Source organism: Ailuropoda melanoleuca, chromosome 14, assembly GCF_002007445.2.
Source record: "Ailuropoda melanoleuca isolate Jingjing chromosome 14, ASM200744v2, whole genome shotgun sequence".
Lineage (NCBI taxonomy): Eukaryota > Metazoa > Chordata > Mammalia > Carnivora > Ursidae > Ailuropoda > Ailuropoda melanoleuca.
The window spans coordinates 88,338,306-88,358,220 of NC_048231.1; the positions used below are offsets into that span (position 1 = coordinate 88,338,306).

Consider the following 19,915-nt stretch of genomic DNA (forward strand, 5'->3'; position numbering starts at 1 on the left):
AAATAATTTTTTTCATTATTGTGTATTTCAAGTTCTATATAATGGCATTAAACATATATTCAGCATCTTAAATATTTTCTTGCAGAAAATGTCTTTTTTTTATTTTAGTATCTTTTTATTTTGGCATCAGAGTTAGAATTGGATATTGCTGTATCTCTTATTGATATTCTGGTAACCATGGCTATCTAATTTTACCTGCCTTCCAATTGATTTCCAATAAGAACGTAGTCTATTCATAAAGAATCAGGATAAGTTGCAACTTAGTTTCAAAATGACTATAATTTAAAATAGTCTGTTACTCCTGTATACTTTTCAATAAAATAGTAATCATGCTTCAAAATGTAAAATCCAGAAGAGTACTGGTTTTATTGAAGTTTCACCTATACCCAGTGAGATTTGAGAGTCAAGAATGAATTGCTTTTATTGATCATGTTTTTGTATTATCGGTTAATCCAACATATCTTTAAAGGCATGAATTATTTGAAAACAACATTTTGTTTCTTTTTCATAATGTAGTTGTTTAGTATATACAAAACAGTTATATTGGTATGAAGGGCAAATAAACTCCTTTTCTTATTTTTACCTTTAAAAAAAGAGACTAAATTTAATTGTAAAGATAATAAGACTATTTTGTTTTAAATTAATTAAGCAATAGTGATGATAAAAAAGCAAAACTTACTACTTAAAATTTCGGAAAGGTAGTATGGTATGTTGAAATATTGATTCCTTAGTTGGTAAGAGATTAGCAGTAAGAGATTCTTGGTACAGATTCTGAAAGGAATGAAAGCATTTTGTCAGGCCTTGCTGACTTTGCCAGCATTGTTTTGTAGATGAAAAAATGAGAATTGACTTGAGGTTCTAAAAGAGTTTACCTGTTACAAGGAGGGCCAGATCAGAGTCAAGTTCAGTGGTGCTAATTTTATATATGATACATTTTTTAAAATACTGCATTTTCTGGCAAATTATGATAATTGTATAACTTTGAGTTTTTATTTATTTATTGCAAAACACTGTTTTCAAATTTTTTGAGACTCAAGGCTCTTCTAAGAAAGTGTGACTAATTTACAATCACAATATTCATGCTAACTTTGGATATTCCCCTTTTCTCTTATTACTTCCACATTATACTTTTACATAAGTAGGTGAGTTTTAATTTTACTGTTTTTCTTGCATTTTCCCAAAGAGCTTGCTCCTTTATAAAATTAGTAGACTGTTACTCTGTTTTTAGTTAGCTGTTTGATTGTTTGGTATAACTATTGATGTACCTTAACCAGGGAAAAGGAATATCCATTTTATATTCAGTAGTATATTGAAAGTGTGTCTCAGTGCAGCATGTAAGGGAAGATTTGACCATCTGTGATGAGATTTGATTTTATATTACCTTCTTTAACTTCTGAGCCTTAAAATGCTTTATAATTGGGATATAATGTGATATTATATTTACCAAGCTATCTAAGTAATATTGCATTTGTTCATACCTTAGCAATTGAAACTTTGTTATGGTATTGATAAAAAAAAATAAAAAGAAAACATTAAAAATCAAATGAGAAGATAATTAGAATACTAGAAAGTTTCTAAATATTACAGTTTGTATTCAGACAGTGTATTTGGAATTTTAAAGTACCTAATAACTAAAAGAATACTTTTATTTTGTACTCAGTTATCTAAACCCTCCTGGGAAAATATCAGATGTCATCCAGTTAAATAAAATGTCCGTATAATATCATGACTCTCATTTAGGTTGAAATCTATATTAAAATTGAAAGTGATAAGTTGTAAAACTATAGATGAGATCCTAAGTATCTGGCCATATATTTTTATTTGAGCTTTTAAAAATGAAGAATGAATTAATGTCTTTCAGAAATGACATCTTCATTAATATTAGCTTGAATTTGAGAGGATTAGTGTAATAGCATACAAGAATTAACTTCTGATAAGTTCAGAGAAAATTACCTTGATCGTCAAATTTATACATATGATCCAATAACATTACTAAATACAGATCATTCTATATTATTTACTTAATCTTTCAGGTAATAGAAGGTAAATGTATCTGAATTTTCTCTCTCTACTGAATGATATCTAAAATAATGCACAGTGCATTATAGTAGATATTTAGCAGCTGAGATGATCATATATTGAAAGTGAGACATGAATAGCATTGATAAAAGAAGCATTATTTTAAAATACATTCAGGATCAAAGCCAAGATTACTTTCTGATGAATTCTCTATTGTGATTAACTTGATTTTATTTGGCTTATATTTGATGCTGAATTATATATGATGCTGAATGGTAGGAAAGACATCAGGTTTTATTTAGATAGATCAGACAGGAAAGAGTTGACTGTAACTCTGTGAGTTATGCCATGTTATCCAAAAGAAACTGATCACTATGTTAATGTCCTTTTTACTAATCATTTGTATAAATTGCCCTCTAATCTAGTGGCAAATTATGTGTTAATATTTTGGGGTATTTTCTGATAAGACAATGCCCGGTAAACAGAGTGGTTGAAACATCCCTAAGTGCTAATGAGTACTTACTTGGTAGTCTATACTAATGCTTTAGTGGATGCTGAACAAGTTTAGATGTTAAGCTTTTTAGGAAGAGTGAATGATGGCTAATGATTATTTAATGACAGATCTCTGGACTGAAAGGCATTTAGCACTCAAAGTATACTGCAAAGCCTATTTCTCAAAGCTTCAGACAGGTTTATTTGGTCTCACCTTGAATAGAACAGTGCTGTATTGATTTCATTGGTGTGGATTTAAACACACTATCGGCTTAGAATAGCACTAGTATGCAGTAGAAAATGATTGTCTTAACCCTTATGGTGACTCTAAGCTATTCTGTGATATTAAGACATGAACTCCGGAAATGATCATGAATTTATTTGCAATATTTGGAGTCCAGTATATGAGTTTGGAAAACCTTTGTGCATGTGAGCTTATTGTAGACAGTAACCTTTAGTGAGACTTCTGGAGAGGTAACTAAAACTTAAAGCTCTATTTTTAATGAGTGTTTTCCTTCATATATTGTATTTGAAGAATTTCTCTTTTGTGGAAATTGTTGATGTTTCTGTGGATGACATGCCAATTTTATTTTATTATTTTATTTTTTTAAAGGTTTTTACTTATTTATTTGACAGAGAGAGAGACAGCGAGAGAGGGAACGCAAGCAGGGGGAGGAGTGGGAGAGGGAGAAGTAGGCTCCCAGCAGAGGAGCCTGATGTGGGGCTCAATCCCAGGACTCTAGGATCATGACCTGAGCCGAAGGCAGACGCTTAATGACTGAGCCACCCAGGCACCCCCCAATTTTATTATCCTGTTGGATAATACATTATTTTAGCTATTTGATCTCTGAATGCTAATAATGTTTATGCTTAATACTTTGTATTTTTTTGTACGTTTCATTATATATATGTGTGTGTGTATATTCCACATGAAATCCAGTTGAAACTAGTTACTTCACATGCTTGATAGAATATCTCCCCCAGTTTTTTATATTTGTTCTAGATAGCCCCAGTAGAGAATATATGTAACATTATTAGATACTATAGACCAAAACTTAAAGACTTTTTTCTAATTATAAATTTTGTTTGCTTTTTTTTTTTTTTTTGAGAAACATGTTTAATTATACAGGATTTGAAGATACCTAATAAAGATTCATCTTGGAGTAGGTGTCAAATATTAACTAGTTTCTGTGCAACATATGCTGACTTATAGGCCAGTGAGGATTCTAGAGCTCGATCTGGGATGATGTCGCTATGAGGGCCCACTCTCTTTCATGCCCTTCACCTTGTCACTTCAACACTTAACCTACTTGACCTTCCTTATCTATAAAATATGGATATTGGTTTGGTTCGAAGAGATCTATGATCCCTTTTTTTTCTCTAAAATTCCAAAATTTCCTAACAGTCATCTAGTCTTGGACCCAGGAAATGTTTTACACACTTTACTTCTAATTTGTTTTCTTTTCCTTTTAAATTCTTAATCGTTTATCTTTTTTTGTGAAAGAATTTGGAAAGTGACTGTAGCGGACACATAACTATGTCATTATAACAAGTAGAGTGTCAGTGCATATGTGAAGTACCCTAAGTAAGCAGGTGGAATTTATATGGACCTGATATTCTTTTGATTATTTCAAAGATGGACTTCAGGTTTTTCTGTTTTTTTTTTTTTTTTCCTAAATGGGGAGCCTTTTCCTTGGACAGGTTTTTTTTTTTAACCATAAGTAAACACTGTTTCTTATTATTTGAGTGTTTTGTAGAAATTAAAAACATTGGATAAAGTATTAGAAAAATTATTCAGTTTTTTCTTTTGCTAATAAGAGAAATCGTTTTGAGAAAAATGATAAGCATGTGTTAAATTCTTGCTTAGGATTGTTTTCATCTGCCTGCATTCAACCCTTCTGTGCTGTTATGACACTGACACTGGTGTTATTGTGGGAGCGGTGGTGGTAGGAGTTCTCAGTAAAGGCTGTCGCCTCTTGATTTGATTCTCCTTTTATTTTCCTGCCAAAAAGTCTCAGAGCAGTTAAGTTCAGTAAGAGCCATCCTGGATATATGTGTACACCTTTCATCAATACACATGTATTTTCTAGGTTTTTACATATGAAAGTATGTCTCTAGTCTTAATAAAAGATGAATCAAGATAGGGTTATAAAACTATTTCTTCGCAACTCACGAGTAACCTAAAGACTTGAGCTAATCAGGCAGAATTTTGAGGAAATGATTATGTGTTATCATGTAGCAGAAACAGATTTTTTAAAAACCAGTCTTTTAAAATAGTGTGACATACTACAAAACAGAATATCTGACTACATGCATATACAGGTTACAATATTAAATTTTCCTTTTAGTGTTCATTTCAGGAGTATAATAGCTTTTTCAAATCCACAGTGGTAACAAATCAATGACTGATTTTCAGGATCTGTAGGCGTTATGTACTTAGCTTTCTTTGGTTCAACACTGAAAGGACTATGCAAAATTCAAGGCTCAAGGACTGTTTTGATTTGATATGTATAAGATAGGCAACTCAGATCCAAGTAATAAATGGAATTAGCCAATTAATAGGAAATCATATGAAATAGTTACATGGAAGAGAATATTAGTAAATTTTAATATCCATATATGTATGCTTATTTGAGAAGAAATCATATAACCAGAAAAAGGGTCTGAGAAAAAGAAATTTGCCAAATAACAACTGCAGTCAGTTTGATAGACTAGTTATCTTCTTCATAAAATGAGGAAATGTAAAATAATTTTAAAATCATCTATAATAATTTCAAAGGCACATAATTCTTCTCTCTACATGTGGCTTAAAAATGATAAAAGCCTGAACATGTAACAAGATCAGAAATGGCAATCCTGTTTAGCTGTCTAATAAATTCAAGCTTTCGATGTCTTTAAGCTCTCTGGAGCTACTTAGAAAGCTCTTTGAAAAATGGGTCAAAATGTCTTTTACCCATGTGCATATTCCTTAGGCTGTATAAATGGGTTACTTTTTCTATAGGTTCTAGGCTAATACTGGGTGTACCCTTAACAGTTTGAGCCTGTGGTTTATTTTGTCATTGGCTTTTAGACTTCTAGCACAAATGCTTAGTTTACTTTTGCTTGTCTTTTTCTTTTTCAAAGCTTTACTTTCTTGGTCATCTGTTAATGTGATTAGTAAATTAAAAGTCACAGTTGTCTATGACCTTTTTATTTCTCCTTTTAAATTTATTTTCTCATATTATTTCTCCTGTAAATTTAAAAATATTTTTCCTTAATTTTTTTTATTTGTTTAGTTCGTAGGAATTGTGCCCATATGTTAATCTATATCAAGTTTTAATAACTCACAGGATGCATAAAAAAGATAAATCTTATGTATTTCTGCTATTTGTCAACCGTGTTATTAAAATCTTCGCTATAAAACTTTGTTTTGGGCTTAACCACCACAACTTTTCCCAGATCTGCTATTACTTCAAAGGTCTCGCCATTAATTTCCACAGTAGTGGAATTGCGTTGCCCCTGACTATGCTCCATTATTTCTACTTAACAACTCACCTATAGTGAAGAAAACAAAAGGAAAAAAAATATAAGGTGATCGTTTTTCAAAATCAGAGATAACATTATAATCTACTAAGAAAAATAAAAGCAAGAAATACCTTATAGGTTCCAATTTACAAGCAAACTTTTAAAAATTGTAACTTTTGGTTACATGGCATTGTTTCATTATTGTGACCAAATGTATAAAAATTCAGAACAATGAATACTACAGATATTTCTTAAAAATGAGCAGATGTACTTGTTAACTTCTCAAAAGTAGAACAAGGCAATTATCCCCTTTGGTCTGTTTTATATCACCAAGCTGATTAAGATAATTAACCTCGGTGAAAATAGTTTTTAAGCCAATCTAATAAATGGTTTGTCATTTATAAATAACAATGACCTCAGTTGTAACAGTCTGTTTTTCACTGTGCTGTAATGCACAGGTGTGAAATTGTCAGAGAATAGACCCTAACAGTGCCCCAAATATTAAGTCTCATGTGTCCCATTTGATCTCTTACAGAAACACATCATGTCTACTCCAGTATTTTTATAGGTGAATCTCATTGCAGAAGGTGTCTTTTTCTGAACACTAACTGTATGAGAGTTTATGAGAATGATTTGCCATGTTTTCAGATGTCTATAACTTTATAAGCCACTAACCACTGTTTCTGACATATTTCTTTCTTCGTGAAAAGGCTAATAATGGTCTTCTTAATGTTACAATTTGTAGTTTTTAAAAACTTGACATGTTATCTCAGATTCACCTTTGAAAGGTAAAGTGAACCTACAATTGAACATTATTCTTGGTAATTATTAACTACAAGATTTCTGACTACATAGATATCGTAGATCTCTGGAATTTTTTGAATCTCAATTTTCTCTCAGACTGAGAGTGTTTGCACTAAAAGTAAAAACAAATTGACTTGATGTTTAGGTAGAGAATGGAGGGGGGAGGAAATAAGATAATGGAGATTGTGGGGGAAAGGATATAGAACCTGTCTGTGTGAAGAATAAGAAATTGTTACAAGAATTACTTGAAAGTACAAGTTGCTTTCAAAGCTTAAGCTTTCTACTTATCAAAATAATCAACATACCCCCCAATAATATTGTGATTATTTTAACCTTCCTTTGAAAAAGAAAGTATTCATTTTGGAGTGTTCATTTATTTTGCTTTTGTCTGATTTTGTGGAAGATGGATTTGATGTATTTTGTCAAATGCACATACACATAATACATGTATGTGCAAGACGCATTATTTTAAAATGGCTTAATCAGGGGCAGCAGCTGCGGGAGATACGTGTTTGCAGCCCCTGTTGTGTTCCAGCAGGGGGCTATCGTGCATACATACAAATGAAGAGCATGTTTGTTTACTTCAACTTTGCTGGAGGGAGGGGGGACGGGACACACAGTAACAGCAACAAAAAACAGGGAAACCCTCGTAGATTTGGGGAGCAACTTATCCCTCACCCGCAGTAGGTATGAGGAAAATACTGACAGATGGGTCAAAAAGTAAACTAAAATGTTTTTAATGCAATAGAGGAAGCCCGTGTTGGTAAGAGAGATGAATATGTGGACATACACTTGCTTTGGTAATAATGTGAAAGTTTGTAAGTAAATGTTCAAGTGCCCCATGATTGTCATTTTTAATCAATTCATCTTTTTTCCCAAAGAGGTAGATTGGAAGATTCAGAAAACTTGCACATTTTATTTACTTACAGTGCACAGGCAGAAATTTACATGTTGGCCATATAACCGTCTACAGTTTTAACTTTCTTCCATATCATCGAAATTTATTTGCCTTATTATGTGAAAATTGCAGGTTTTGCAGTGCTCTAAGATGTGCCAATAAATGAAAATGGTGTGCAATATTCATATAAAAGCACTTGGCTGAAGAAAAGGAACTTCATTACATTTACAATGGTGTAGAACCACAGATTCTCCTTAAGAGCTTAGGAAACCCAGCTTCACCACCAAGAGAGTGAAGTCTTTGAGTTCTTTTTCACACATTGGATTGTCACCAATCTATGCCTTTTCGTGTTAAAGTATTTGACTAAGAATTGGGATATAATGGGTAACTATTTTAATTAGTAGAATACTATAGTGTTTTAAATTCTTTTAAAAACAAGTTATTTCCAAAATGTGCAATGTATTAATATGAAAAGATTTTTGCTTGAAGATTCCATCACCGTCCCTCCCATTGTTAAAACTTACTTGGAAGATTACTGTTACCTATCTGGTTAAAAGTTGACGTCTTTATGGCATTGTACTTCACCAGTCTTAAGCAGCTCTAAGAATATCAAGTAGGCGTAGAAAATGTTCAGGCCAAATGTATGTGCAAACAGTTTACACTGTAGAAACTCTGCTGAGGGACATTTTTCTCATTATGATTCTAAAACATAGACAACACATTTCGATATCTCAAAAATACAGTTCTAGCTCACTTAGATTTAAAAGTTAATGTCTTGGTACACTAAGACTATAATATACTTTTATGTCTATATAATTATATATTCATAATGTGTGTATGTGTATGCAAAATCAGTATATTTGATTAACACCGTATAATGATAATTAAAAAGGCATATCTTAAAAATAAATTAATATTCCATTAGGAAACCACATTTATCAATTTAAATAATAGACAGTTGAAGTTATTTTGTTTAAAGTACATCTAAAAACAATTTGAACTCAGCTTGCTTTTGAAGATCTAGTTTCTTTTAGATACTTCTGTTTATGTTCAGAAATGTATTAAAATATTTGATTGGACATATTTCACCATCATTGTAAACTCATCTTAATATACAATCTTATGTGGTTTTCATAGTATCAGTTGATAATGCCCCATCACATTAAAAGTATCCTTGGGGTGAGAAGAGAGAAGTAGATAAAAATCAAAATTTGGAAGAATATTTCACCAGTCTGAAAATAAAAATCTTTTGTAGTTTTATTGACTAACATTTGTAAGAGCTTTGAATATACATATGATAAGACTATTCTAACTTTCACAAAATTTGTAAATAGTAAATCATGTCCTAATTCTGAAAATTTCTCTGTCCTCAATTGCCAATATTAACAAAGTTCACTTTATTAAATTTGCTCTCTTTTTAAATAATTGATCAAAACCTAGTATAGCAAATATGCTTTATGGCAAATAAAACAAAGTTGTAAAGAACCAACCAGCTTAATCCAACTTATTATTTTAAATAGTTCTCTATATGCTGCCCTTTAGTTTTCTGCTGTGAGATACTGCAACATATTCTTTTCTGATCATTCGAAGAGAATCCTACAAAGTCAGTTACTTATATATAAGATATATACCTTACTGAATACAGGTTTTTTTTGCTCTCTGAGGCAGTACATAGTAACAGCAATTTATTTTTCTATACATATAATTCTAAAATTTATTAAGAACTGAAAGAGTAAAGAAAAGCATTTAAAATTTTATTCTCATTTATCATGAATAGGTAGATATTTCTGAATTTCTAAAGGGATGTTTTAGAATATATTGAAATTTATACCAAATTTAGAAAACATTGATATCATTGACCCATGTCACTTTGACTCTATCATATGGCAGAAATTTCTGGCATAAAATGAGTATGTTAAACCAATCTGAATGTAATGTTTTGATTTAAAAAACCCTAATGATATGTTTGTGATACAGTGTTAAGTATAGTCATGATTGTGAGGTGAATTACGCTTGAATTGAAACACATTACTTCATTAATTTGTTCTAGAATTTTAAATATCAAACGTATGTTAAGTCATCTATGGAAAGCATTCTGATACTCGATCCTAAACAAAGAATCAAATTTTAGATAACGGTTTTTCCAGGTCAAATCTCACCGTTCTTACACTATAGTCTCAGAGTAGTAAATTGGTAGTATCTTCTTATCTAAGGCTTAATACCTAATACAATAACAGAGCTCCATCAATATATGGCTAATCGCAGAAATAAAGTATCTGCTCGTAGTCCATCTCTCATAAAACCGCCGTTAGCCTTAATTCAAATCCATTGATTCCTATTCCAGTTAAAACTGAAGAACTTAATATGTCTTTTAATCCTTTTATTGTAAGCTAGGATAAAATTAATTTTACCCTGGAACTGCACAAAGCCAATTAACATGATCTTTAGAGTTATTTAGTAAAGTGCTTCAAACTGTTAAATTTATCTTGACCTCTTGGTTGCACTCTCTGACTGCTTTTTAAATGAGGCAATCAATATCTCACAGCCCTTTAAATAGCTTAAACTTCTCAAATATCTTACCTGTGTTCTAGTTAAGCTGTAAGTAAAGTGTTTACTCCTGTTTGTGTAAATCTAGAGTCAATTATGCTAAATCTAAAGACAATTATGTACTTTTGAGGAACACTGTTTGAATTAAATGGTGGTTTTAATAAAAATCAAAGGCTCATATTTCATTTAAAGAAACCCCATAATGAAGCTTATTATTTTTACACAAAACAAGTGTTCTCTTTGCAACTTAAAATGTAGAACATTTATGTCCTTTACCACTGCATGTAGCTTCTGTTTTCCACACAGGGCTAGTAGAAGGAATTAATTTTCCTACTGTGATAGGGTGATCAACCGTCCTGTCAAGAAAATGGATCTCCATGTCACCCTTTAGCATGATTAAATGGAGGCATGTCTCTGTGAAAAAATACCAAATTTTCATGAGACAAATGAAACTGTAGGAAGGTCTCCTTTTACAGAATTATTTTATTTTTAATATCTCAAAATCTCCCATTTGGTTGTCACTTTATTTATAGGAAAACATTGTAGCTAATTGCATGTGTCTTATATTATTTAAGAGCAAACCCAGGCAAAGCCAATAATTTTAAATATTTTCAAACTGAAAAACTAAAGAATCAGAAATTGCTATATGTTACTGTTGGAATAGTAGTAGGAAATGGGTATCTGTACAATCACTGATCAGTCAGTGTCTCTAGGAGATCCTTTTCTTGCTCTTCTTTCCTTGTTAACAAAGAGCTACCATATTTTCAGATCTGAGTACTGGTAAGAATTACATACGAGAGAATTTCAGCATCAGTAGTATTAATAGCCAGTTGGACAGTGTTCTTATGAGCCTGTGCACATGCCAAACTTTAAATTACACCAAGTGATGTGCTTGACAGCTAATTAAGATTTCATATTTTGGCCACTTAGCAGAGAGCACCTGTTATGATCCTTTCTATTAGCTTCAGGATAAAATTTACAAAGGGCTGTTTTAAAGTACATTATTAAAACTTCCATAAAGTCTTAATTCCTTCCCGAGAAGTGGGAGTTAAGACAAGATTGAGGTAATTAAACAAAAGGAACATAGGGAAGGTGGGGGACCAGGGGTAGAGGCGGAGCTCTCCAAATGCCCCTGTTGTTTAATTTCCTACTGGAAGCAGCCCATGTGTGCTTCTGGGCCCCCTCCCCCTTCAAGCAGTGGCGGTTGCACAGGCTGAACGGCTGGGGTCAATGCCTTGCCTATTGATCAGTATCCCTGCAGTCCCTTGCTCCAGCAGCTGCTTCATTGGCTTCTTTCAGGGCCTGCTTCAGTACATTAGAATAGAAATCCATAACCAGAGCTGTGCTCATCCAAGCAGAGGAAGAAACTAAATTAAATGGTATAAAACAATCTTGGATCAGGAGTTTGTGCCAATTCATCTTGATCTAAGATGTCACACCGGGCTCTCTGTCTGAGCACCTGGGCTAGAGGCAGCCATAGTGAAAATAGATGGAGCTGCGATCACTCATTTGTCAGCTAAGGAGCAAGGCAGCGGTTAGCAATTCCCTTCTGCAGAGGTCAGCTGACAGAACAATCAGTGCAAGTGCAGAATAGAGCTTTCCTTTGAACTATTGTTATGGAGCATGCTCTTGCTGAGACCTGGGGGGAGGGGAGCTTGACTTGCTTCCTGTTTCAAGACTACTAGGGAAAGAGCGAACTATATACTGCATAAATCTAGATGCAGTTGCGCAGAGCTTTCGCTCCCGTGTGTTCTTGTACTCAAATAAAGTTGGTTTTAAATGCATGTACGGAGATACAGATCATCAAACTGGTAAATATCACTTTCTCCAGAATTTGGGTTCATTCTCATCCTCCTACACACAGAGGCAGTGGTTACTGATTTTGTTCCTTCTTAGTATGGTTAAGCTCTTAGGTTTCTCCCCGACTTTCGTTATTAGAACTATGACAGATCGGTGGCATACTTGGAATCTGTCATTGCACGGACACACTAAGACTCTTACGAATGTTTCTTTACCTTTAAAAAACTAGAAACAAAACCATGGAGAGAACTGCATACTGTGGTATCTGATTAGAAGGCATTTCTGAATGTTACTTAAATGTTTTTGAACATTTTAATTGAGGCTTTTTGTAAGAAATGTGAATTCATGAAATATGACTTATCATGACCTTGGAAGTGATAAAGTAATTTTATTAACATTGGAGGAATATCCTTGTAAAGCAGCCTGCAAATGGTTTGAAATATACTATAAAAAAGTAAATTAGGGAAATGAATAATAACTAAAATTTTATATGAAAGAATTACAGTATTTTTAAAGATCAGTGTATTCTCTGTGGACTGATTTTGGATTTTGTCTTTTTCTATACACTAATGAAAACTAATGGCAAATTTTCAGAACTTTTTTTTTGAACAATTATGCAGAAGTTAAGAAACTATAGCAGCAACAACAAAAAATCTTTTTTTGTACTCAGCTGAACCAAACTTTTTTTTCCAGATAAATAGTAATCACTCTAAGATGTTACCATCTTAGTTTTCCTAGGTTTTTTTTTCCTTTTAAGTCCTTTAATGGCACTTTCTTACACAATTATTCCTTTCTAGCTCTTAAATGCTTTGTAATATCCTGTCAGTTCCTTTTCTTAGGCTCAACGAGGTCTGCCTGCACACATCCATTGTGCCTTTCAGCACAGCTAAATAAATGCAATTTAAAGTTTATACTGAAAAGCTTTGTGCTCTAGGTGTGTTTTTTTTTTTAATTAAGCTTCTAGAAAGGCCATACCTACCTACTTACTTTGAAAGGGTTTATTTTGCTTTGTTTTACTCTTGTTTTAGTTAACTTTTGCTAAAATTGTTACTAAATTTTTACTATTTTACCTTTCTAATTTTGTCTTAATTAATTTTGTTCATTGTTTTACTTAATTTAGATTTTTAGAAGAATTTAAGGCATGACATCTAAAATCTGCAATGTTTCCATCAACTTACCCAGGACTCACCATGGATCTTAAAGATAATGTGCTTCTCTGCATCTCCTTTTTAACATCCCAAGACCAAACCAATCTTAGTGTCTCACTCCGATTTCTACAATATCTTTCTGAACCCCTAAATCTAATTACATCACTCTGTGGCCTAAATCCTACCTTGAGTATCTTCCTATTTTTTACAGGGTAAGAATTGAAATGTGAATAGGATCTACCGTGCAATCTGTGGTCTGGCCTTGCCTGCCTCCCTTGCCTGTTTTCTCTTTCTCTTGGCTCATAGGCTTCCAACCCAATTACCTCTCCTTGAAATAGAAGTCAACACATTATTTCATGCTTTAGATTCTTAAACATACTGTTCTCTCAGTTCATAATGTTCTCCTTGATTCTGTAACCTGGTTCTGATTCTTATTTAGTAGCCTTTAAGTTCAAAGAGGACATCTCTTTTCATGTCTAGCATAATGCCATGAACACACCAGATCTTCAGTTCTTATACTGAGACCAAGTAACTGATGCAATGAATGAATTTCTACTGCCACTGGAACTTACTGTTTTTCACCTGATCATTGCAGGAGTCTTTTTTTGGTTCTACTGGACTTGTCTTGTTTTACCTCATAATCTGCCTTCCTACTGCCACCGTCATGATCTTCCTAACAATGAATAAATCTGATAGCACCACCTTATTCAAAATCATTCAACACCTTACCATTAACCAAAAGTTAAAGGTCTTCAGCTTGCCCTGCAGAAGTCTCTCTTGATTTGGTGGTACCCCTAAAGCCTCTTGTGTTGTCATTCCCTTGCCTTACCTCCAGTTAGTATAGAATGACAAAGTAAATGAAGAGACAAAATAAAACAAAACATCTAAAAGCATTCAGAGGTCCCCGCTGCTAACTTCTTAGTTGGCATACTGAGCTCTGAGGGCCATTTGCTATATTGATTTAATTAATATAGAGACAAAGTACTGAAAGGGGCCAGAAAAGGTGGATGGATGACTAGAAAGACTAGAAAGCTGACTTCCAATGAAGATGTTTCCAGAAGTTCACTTTTTCAATTTCTCTGTACCAAATCTATAGCCATGATGGATAAAATATACAAACAGAAAACCAAAGAGACATAACTAGTCTCCAGAAAGATATATATCTCTGTGGACAAGTAATAAAATAGAAATGATCTGGGCTGAAACCCTTAGCTCCTTTCCAGGCTTTTGGCTCCTGTGAGCTAAAGAGGACTTAAAATGTATCATTGGTAAAGCTTAAAGCCAGGAGCTAGGCTATGGCTTTGCCACTTCTTGAAAGGACCCTGAAAGGGTGTGAGTATATCACTACTCAGTTAAAATTGAAGTTGTGTTATTTAAGGTGAGGAAAATGGATGTTAACTCTGTGACTGGCAATGTAAAACATAACATAATAGGTTATGAAAATAAGTGAGTTGTGTTTATCCTAAGAACCTGGAAACAAAACAGGGGTGCTTGGATGACTCAGTGGGTGGAGCATGCGACGCCTGATCTCCGGGTTGTGAGTTCAAGCCTGTTGGGTATAGAGTTTACTTAAAAATAAATAAATAAATAAACCTAGTAACAAAAAGAACTGATAGAAAGAAAACATAAAGTAGAAGGAGAAATAATAAAAATAACAACAGAAGTTGGTGAAACAGAAATGAAATAAGATCAAAACCAGAGTGTTTTTTTAATTTTTTTTTTTTTTATTTTAGAGAAAGAGTGTGCAAGTGGGAGGGTGTGGGCAGAGGGAGAGAGAATCTCAAGCAGACTGCCCGCTGAGTATGGAGCCTGACCTGTGTCTCATGACCCTGAGATCATGACCTACGCCGAAACTGAGAGTCAGATGCTCAACCAACTGAGCCACCCAGGTGCCCCAACAAAGTATTTTTTGAAAATCTAGTAAAATATATTTTTCTAGCAAAACTGATCAAGAAAAGCATGAAAAGTAATATTAGAGAAGGCACAAATACTATTTAGAAGGATCCATAGCAATGATACATTTGAAGTATTTTCATCGTAGAGGATACTGCAAATAATCTCACACCAATAAATTAAAAAACTCAGATTAAATAGGTAATTCCTTTAAAACTGCAAGCTATCAGAAGTGACTCAAGAAGAAATAGAAAGCCAAACTGAATAAGTAACTGCCAAACTGTTTTCTAAAGTAGTTGTACCTTTTTACATTTCTGCCTGCAATGGATTCATTTTCTGTTCGTACTTGACAGCACATTTTATAATCCTTTTTATTGCAGCCGTTCTAGTGGATGCGAAGTGGTATCTCATTATGGTTTTGATTTACATTTTCCTAATGACCACTGATGTTAAGCATATTGGCCATTCATATATCATCATATATCAAATATCCATTCAAATTATTTACCATTTTAAAAGTTGTACTTTTTATTATTGAGTTGTAAGAGTTCCTCGTATAGGGGCACCTGGGTGGCACAGCGGTTAAGCATCTGCCTTCGACTCAGGGCGTGATCCCGTGTTATGGGATCGAGCCCCACATCAGGCTCCTCCGCTATGAACCTGCTTCTTCCTCTCCCCCTCCCCCTGCTTGTGTTCCCTCTCACTGGCTGTCTCTATCTCTGTCGAATAGATAAATAAAATCTTTAAAAAAAAAAAAAAGAGTTCCTCGTATATTCTGGATATAATCCTTTATAGATATATAATTGACAGTATTTTCTTTGAGTCTGTGTGTTGTCTTTTTACTTTCTTGATTCTGTCATTTTAAGTGTAAAAGTTTGTAATATTGTTGAAATCCAATTAAGGAAATTTTAAAAATTACTTGTGCTTTTTGTATCATATCTAAGAAATCATTGCCTACCCCAAGATCATGAAGGTACTGCTCTCTGTTTTCTTCTGCAAGTTATTTTGTTTTGGCTCTTATATTTAGTACTGTGAATCTATTTTGAGTTGATTTTTTGTGTAGTGAAAGGTGGAAGCCCAAATTCATTCTTTTGCAGGTGGGTAACCAGTCACCTCAGTGCCATTTGTTGAAAAGACTGTTCTTTCCGGGAAGAGTAATCTTGAAATTTTATTATTTTTATATGTCTTTTATGTACTGATATTTTAACTTATGTTTTGGTTTTCAGGTTGCTTGTCAAGTATCCCACAAATGAAAAAGATTTCCACATCTTATGAGGAAAGACGGAAGCAAGCTACTGCCATTGTTTTACTAGGAGTAATAGGAGCTGAATTTGGTGCTGAAATTGAACCTCCTAAATTATTGACCAGACCTCGAAGCTCAAGTCAAATTCCTGAGGGATTTGGCTTGACTAGTGGTGGATCCAACTACTCACTGGCCAGACATACTTGTAAGTTATAAAATTCCTAATGCTGATCTATTAGTTTCAATGCATATTTTTTGTTAACAAATCCTCAGAATACGTATCCTGAGTTTTAGCTTCAACAGAATGTTGACATGAAGTCAGGAAGCAGTGCAGTCTGTTTGGTACATCACCCTTCACCCTTTGGTTGTAGTTACCCAGACTTCTTTTTAAAATTTAAAACATGGTTTCCTTGAAAATGCTTTTCTTAAAAAACACATTTCTGATCTTTGTGTTCAAGATTTTAGCCCAAACATAATTTCTAAAATAGTTTCTATAAAACTATGCAATATGTCCTGAATATGGTTTGAAAGGTCAGGAGTAGGGGCAGATTAGTTACACTCAAAGAGCTTTTGTGGTACTGCTACCTTTTATTCTGTGGTTGGTATGTTAATAACAGGGTAAGGATATTTTATAATAAGCCTTTTAGAACTTCAGTTTTGGACCTCCTTTATGTAAGGTCAAAATATTCCTACCGTATTGCAAAATTATTCCTAACAAATTGTGTTATTATTAAGGACCAAATATAGTATACTGAATACATCACAAAGTATTCTTTATAGAACAAATTGCAATGTGCTTTGGGGTTTGGAGCCTTTTAGCAAGGGAAAAAGATACATGTTACTTGCTAGTTACAAGAGCAGACAACTGCACTGGCTCATTGTCACATACTTTTGCTATGAAATCATGGAGTCCTATTAGCTTTTATTATTAAAACCCTCCCATAGATTTAGCTGCCTGTCCCTGCCCCCACTTCCCTTTTTTTAGATTCTTAATACAACAGATACTTATTAGTGGTTAGTATTCTCCTGATCCCTATTTGACATTAAAAATCAGAGAGTAATAATGACAATACCACCACTAACAGCAATAAATAATTTTTTGAACACGATTTTAAGCTCTTGTACTTACATTAACTCAGTTAATCTTCATAATAACCCTATAAAGTGGGCAGCTTAGTTATCTCTATTTGACACTTAAGGCTAACTGGGCACAGAGAGGTTTGGTGACCCTGGCTGAGATCGTACCTTCAGGAAATGGCAATTTTTCTTTCCACACAGTCTTTTGGTGCCATAGCTGGTGGTTTGGCTGTTCTGCACACTGCTGCTGTTTAATGGCTCCTCCTTGAGAAGGGCTTACCAACTAACCTGTGCTATTATAAGAAGCATTTTCTATCCCCTCATTTGATCTTTAAAAGAGAATTAAGACTTCTTCAAAGTAGCGCAGCCAAAATGTGGTAAAATCTCAACTTGAACCCAAGCTTCTTGGGCCCTGAAAACCCACGCAGTTTGCCTTTTCCACCTGTGGACATCTGCTCTCCATCTCCAGGGCAGGCCTACCGGCTGCGGGCCCCTCCCTTTCACCTCTAGCATCTTTATCTTTTCTCAGGTTCCCTGCTTTTCATGCATAAAACCCTACTCAGATCTCACCCACTCTACAAAAGGCTCACCTCTCTGTCAGTGCAGACACCCTAGGATTTATATATGTAGCTTCTTATGTAGAGTCTTGACATTAGAATATTAGAGGTTAATGAAATCTTGGCCTGATTTAGTCTGGTGACTTTCAAACCTTTTTTTTTTTTTTTTTTTTTTTTTTTTTGCTTACTATCTCTCTAAGGAGGATCAAGAAATGTCTGATTCCTCGCATGTTTTTATATTAACAGCTAAAACTTTTCAATAATAAGTTTAAACATTTGCAAAAGATGTAATTTGGAGGGTAGTGTGAATATTGACATTTAAAAATAAAATACTGTTCTCATAAATATATTCAATAGAATATTTACCATAACTACTTGATATTCATCATCATCCATTAAAAAAAAAAATACATGGCAGACTTTACTTTAAAAGTCAAAAATCCAGGGCGTGTGGGTGGCTTAGTCGGTTAAGCATCGGATTCTTGATTTTGACTCAGGTCATGATCCTAGGTTCCTGAGATCCAGCCCTATGTCTGGCTCCATGCTGAGCATGAAGTCTGTTTGGGATTCTCTCTCTCCTTTTATCTCTGCCCTTCCCTGCTTACGTGTGCACACGCTCTCTCTCTCTCTCTGTCTCAATAAATAAATAATGAATTGAATTGAATTGAAATGAAATGAAAAAGTCAGAAATCCTCCATCCTTGATTGTTTTCCTTAAAGAGAGAAAAGTTCTGCCCTCACAGTTTTAAGGAACCTTCCTTCATTTGTGTATTTAGCATCCAAAAATCAGTTCCTTCAGACTAACAGCTCTTAAAACTACTCATGCTTTTAAAACCATGTATTCCGTGAAAAGTCTTATGATGCCCTCATTTCAAGGGGTTACGTTACTTATTTTGAAGACTATGATGTAGTCCAACATGTGTGCTGTGATATCTTAACAATATTCTTTTGTGTTTTGTATTTTCTTGCAAGGAAAATGAACATAAATGCTGTTTCTCAGGAATTTTCACATAGCTCAGGAGAAGTATCTGTGTATAAATGTAGAAACATCATAAATTAATGAATTGCTGACTGATTCCACCCAAGCCATTGGCTGATTGCCGGGCAGATTGGTCTATACCACATTCTCTTAGTTACCTAGTACTGTTACCATCCCTTTTCCAACTATAATTCATCTTTATGCAAAATTCTGATATTCATGAATTTTCTTTTAACTGCAAAAATTTCACTTGCAAATTGTGTCTTCTGTAACTAGAAAAAAAAAATAAATGGGTTAGAAGAAAAGCAGGAATTTAAAAAGCTGTGGCAGCATAGAAATAGAGATTTTTCAAAGCAGCCTTGAGAATTGATGAAAAAATCGTAGGGTGTCAATGTTCTGTTCTTGGGGTTTGTTAGGAAACAGGGAGCTGAACTACATATAAAGAGATCCCAAAGACTGTTTCTGACAGGAGAGAAACCCTGGGATTTGCTACATGGAGGGACTTTTGCATGATACCACCTTAGCTCTCCCAAGCAAGGAAAAATAAAATCTACCCAAATATTGAAAATATTGAAGTGTTTTAGAGCCAAGTTGGTTCCTTGAGCATTTTGGATAAAGGACTAGATGTGGGAAGGGCAGAAGCTAGTGCTTCTTAGCAAATAATATTTACAATTATTTTACTGAAATAAAAGATTCTGCGAGGTTTCCAGCCAGTGAGAAATAGTATATAAAAATGAAAGAGGGACGCCTGGGTGGCCCAGACAGTTGGGCTTCGGACTCTTGATTTATTTCAGCTTGAGTCGTGATCTTGGGGTCCTGAGATGGAGCCCTGTGTCAGGCTCTGTGCTTGGCAAGGGAGTCTGCTTGAGGATTCACTGGCTCCCTTTCCCCACCCCCACACATGCGCACACATGCTCTCTCTCTGAAATAAATAAGTAAATGTTTAAAAAAAAAA

General features: G+C 34.0%; 1 protein-coding gene across 4 annotated transcripts in view; it reads left to right on the forward strand.

Moving 5' to 3' along the window:
- The window catches only part of WDR7 (WD repeat domain 7), a 339,096-nt gene that overhangs the window by 182,323 nt on the left and 136,858 nt on the right, over positions 1-19,915 (forward strand). For all 4 annotated transcript variants that reach the window (XM_019800741.2, XM_011226266.3, XM_034643188.1 and 1 more), the window contains one exon: positions 16,332-16,553. In XM_019800741.2, the coding sequence (XP_019656300.1) occupies positions 16,332-16,553 (222 nt within the window). The remainder of the gene's footprint in view (positions 1-16,331; positions 16,554-19,915) is intronic.